The sequence below is a fragment of the Triticum dicoccoides genome, chromosome 2A (genome assembly GCF_002162155.2).
Source record: "Triticum dicoccoides isolate Atlit2015 ecotype Zavitan chromosome 2A, WEW_v2.0, whole genome shotgun sequence".
Classification (NCBI taxonomy): domain Eukaryota; kingdom Viridiplantae; phylum Streptophyta; class Magnoliopsida; order Poales; family Poaceae; genus Triticum; species Triticum dicoccoides.
This window is the reverse complement of record NC_041382.1, coordinates 7,264,421-7,266,604: the sequence shown is the minus strand read 5'-3', so window position 1 is coordinate 7,266,604 and position 2,184 is coordinate 7,264,421. Positions and strand designations below refer to the sequence as shown.

Genomic DNA, 2,184 nt, shown 5'->3' with positions numbered 1-2,184 from the left:
CCAACCGATCTCCCTCTCCCTCGATCGGTTTTCTCTCTGTAAACGTATGCACCAAGGCATTGCCTCAATATATACATGCGGCCCGAGATAAAGGGTTCTACGCTTCCCAAACTAATTCACAAACCCCTTGTCAGGTCCACACTATACTTGGCTAGCAGATTTACCGTGAACATACTGTTGGGCCTGTTGCAATTCGCAACATACATTTTTGCACCTATGGCGCTCAAACACGGAACTTTGGGTCCCAAAACTTCCCCGTTCGCCTTTAAAGGTTAGAATGGGTCTTTATTCAGTTAGCCGGTCTTACGCATCATACAAGATCCGCAATTTTCAATCCTTCGGAGGCTTTCATGTAAATGTCCAAGTCAAGTCGTCCATACAAATATGCGGTCACAACACCCATTAACTGCATTAAGACTTAAGCTAGCTTCCCATCCCGCACCTGCACACAGTAACATGATTTCACCGGAGTTACAGGAAAACACACTTGCACACATTTTATTTTGAGGGTTCACTAACACATATTAATTACATGGATCACAAGAAACAAGACTAGAATAGAAGCTGCATGTTGACTACTAGAATAGAAGTGTGCACTGCATTTGGATCCACCTAACGAGTCATCCCGGAGTTCACATAGGGCGCGGCGGTCTTCCCCATCCTCTCCGCGTTGGCTTCCCATCCCGCGCTCATGTCGAAACCACGGTTCTTGAGCTCGCGGTACTCCTGGGAGAGGGCGCAGAGGCCGCAGAAGAAGTGGACGCAGCAGTCGCCGCAGGGCTTCTCGGCGAGCCCGTGTTCCTCCCGCAGCTTGGCACGGTAGCAGCAGGAGTAGAAGCCGGTGCCCACCCCCGTCGTCATGGCCAGAAGCATGTACAGCGTCCCGCTCGCACAGCATGCTGGCAAGTGAGTAGGTAGTGAGTTACTCCTCCTTCGGCTACTATCAAGTGCAGAGACAGAAATGAAAAAACTCACATATGGCCCCCTTGTCGACGATCTCGGCGATCCTCCCGAAGGCGACGCACGGGCAGAAGAAGGTCAGGCAGCCTGCAGGAAGCTACGTTCTTACCACTACGCCAAGACTAGTAGTTATCTTACATTATGAGAGGCTGATGCTACGGTATTTTAACTACTATACAAGTTCGGCGTCCAAATTCAAAATTTGCAACAAAAAAAAAGGTGCTCGGTACCTCCTTTTACCGTGGGGTAGCAGCGAGAAATCCGGTTACCCGGAGATAACCAAATTTACCGCCGGGCAACTAACCAACGTGTGTGGTAGAAAAATAACTCTGTGCTGCTCATCACAAGCACTATAGCGGTGTTGCTCTAGAGTGCGGCGTTGCTCTAGAGTGCGGCGTTGCAAAGACTGGGCTCCATGGAGCTCGTTTTGTAAAAAAAAATCAAAATATGTTTAAAAGTTTCAAAAAATGCCATTTTTAAAAAAAAATACATATGCATATTCTTTAACTATCTATAAATCTTCAGTAACTAATTTTATCATTTGCATGCTACACAAAAAAGACAAATATCTGACACAAATACAACAAAGAAAAAGCCTATTTCAATCTGTGTATTTGTCTTTTTTATATACATCACGTATGAATACATATGTTTATAAAAATTTGTACACGCATACTTAAGTATATGTTTACATGAAAACATTTTTTTCAGATTTTTTTGAGTTATGAAAAAGGTATTTTGGCTGAGAAAAATGTATATAGAGCTCAATGGAGCTCGGCCTCTGCAGCCACTTTTCGTGTTGCTCTTCTTTAACAGGAGGGTGGGAGGGAGGGATGAAGCTATTAGCTTACAGCCGCCAACGTCGTGGAAGCAGCCGCAGAGGCCGGTGGACCACGACGCCATGTGGATGCCTTGCCGCCGCTGCTGGGAGACTTGCAGTTTGTAAGAGCTCGCCAGACTAGCTGAAGAATTAAAGCAGCTCACCGGACTTGTGTGAGCGGCCGTGTGTCCGGTGGAGCGCGCATTTAACAACGGCCGGAGCCTGTTTTTCACGCGCGCCAGCCACAGATGTCAGTTGTCACGAGCTAACGACATGGGTATGAGTTGTGCATGCTGTCGGTTCCTGAGTGCGTGCGACGGCCATGGCTTTACCTGAAGTGACTCCACCACGCACTAGCACGGGGAGTCACCGTCGAGGTCTCTTTTCTGCTGGAAATATTTTGC

The 2,184-nt window shown here is 47.3% G+C and overlaps 1 protein-coding gene across 1 annotated transcript; it reads right to left on the bottom strand.

Moving 5' to 3' along the window:
- Window positions 1–376: 376 nt before the first annotated feature.
- Window positions 377–1,930, bottom strand: LOC119358588 (cell number regulator 2-like). The gene is made up of 3 exons (XM_037625065.1): window positions 1,812–1,930; window positions 976–1,047; window positions 377–899 (listed from the first exon to the last, which is right to left on the bottom strand). Exons 1-3 carry the CDS (start codon window positions 1,861–1,863, stop codon window positions 613–615), a joined length of 411 nt encoding a protein of 136 aa, XP_037480962.1. The 5' UTR covers window positions 1,864–1,930; the 3' UTR covers window positions 377–612.
- Window positions 1,931–2,184: the final 254 nt, after the last annotated feature.

What these genes read in the sequence shown, in the direction of transcription:
- LOC119358588 (XM_037625065.1), bottom strand. Translation starts at nt 1,863, where the DNA reads ATGGCGTCGTGGTCCACCGGCCTCTGCGGCTGCTTCCACGACGTTGGC. An exon ending in CTTCCACGACGTTGGCGGCT is followed by an intron (nt 1,048 to 1,811) that starts GTAAGCTAATAG and finishes AGCTTCCTGCAG; the next exon opens with GCTGCCTGACCTTCTTCTGC. An exon ending in CGTCGACAAGGGGGCCATAT is followed by an intron (nt 900 to 975) that starts GTGAGTTTTTTC and finishes CTCACTTGCCAG; the next exon opens with CATGCTGTGCGAGCGGGACG.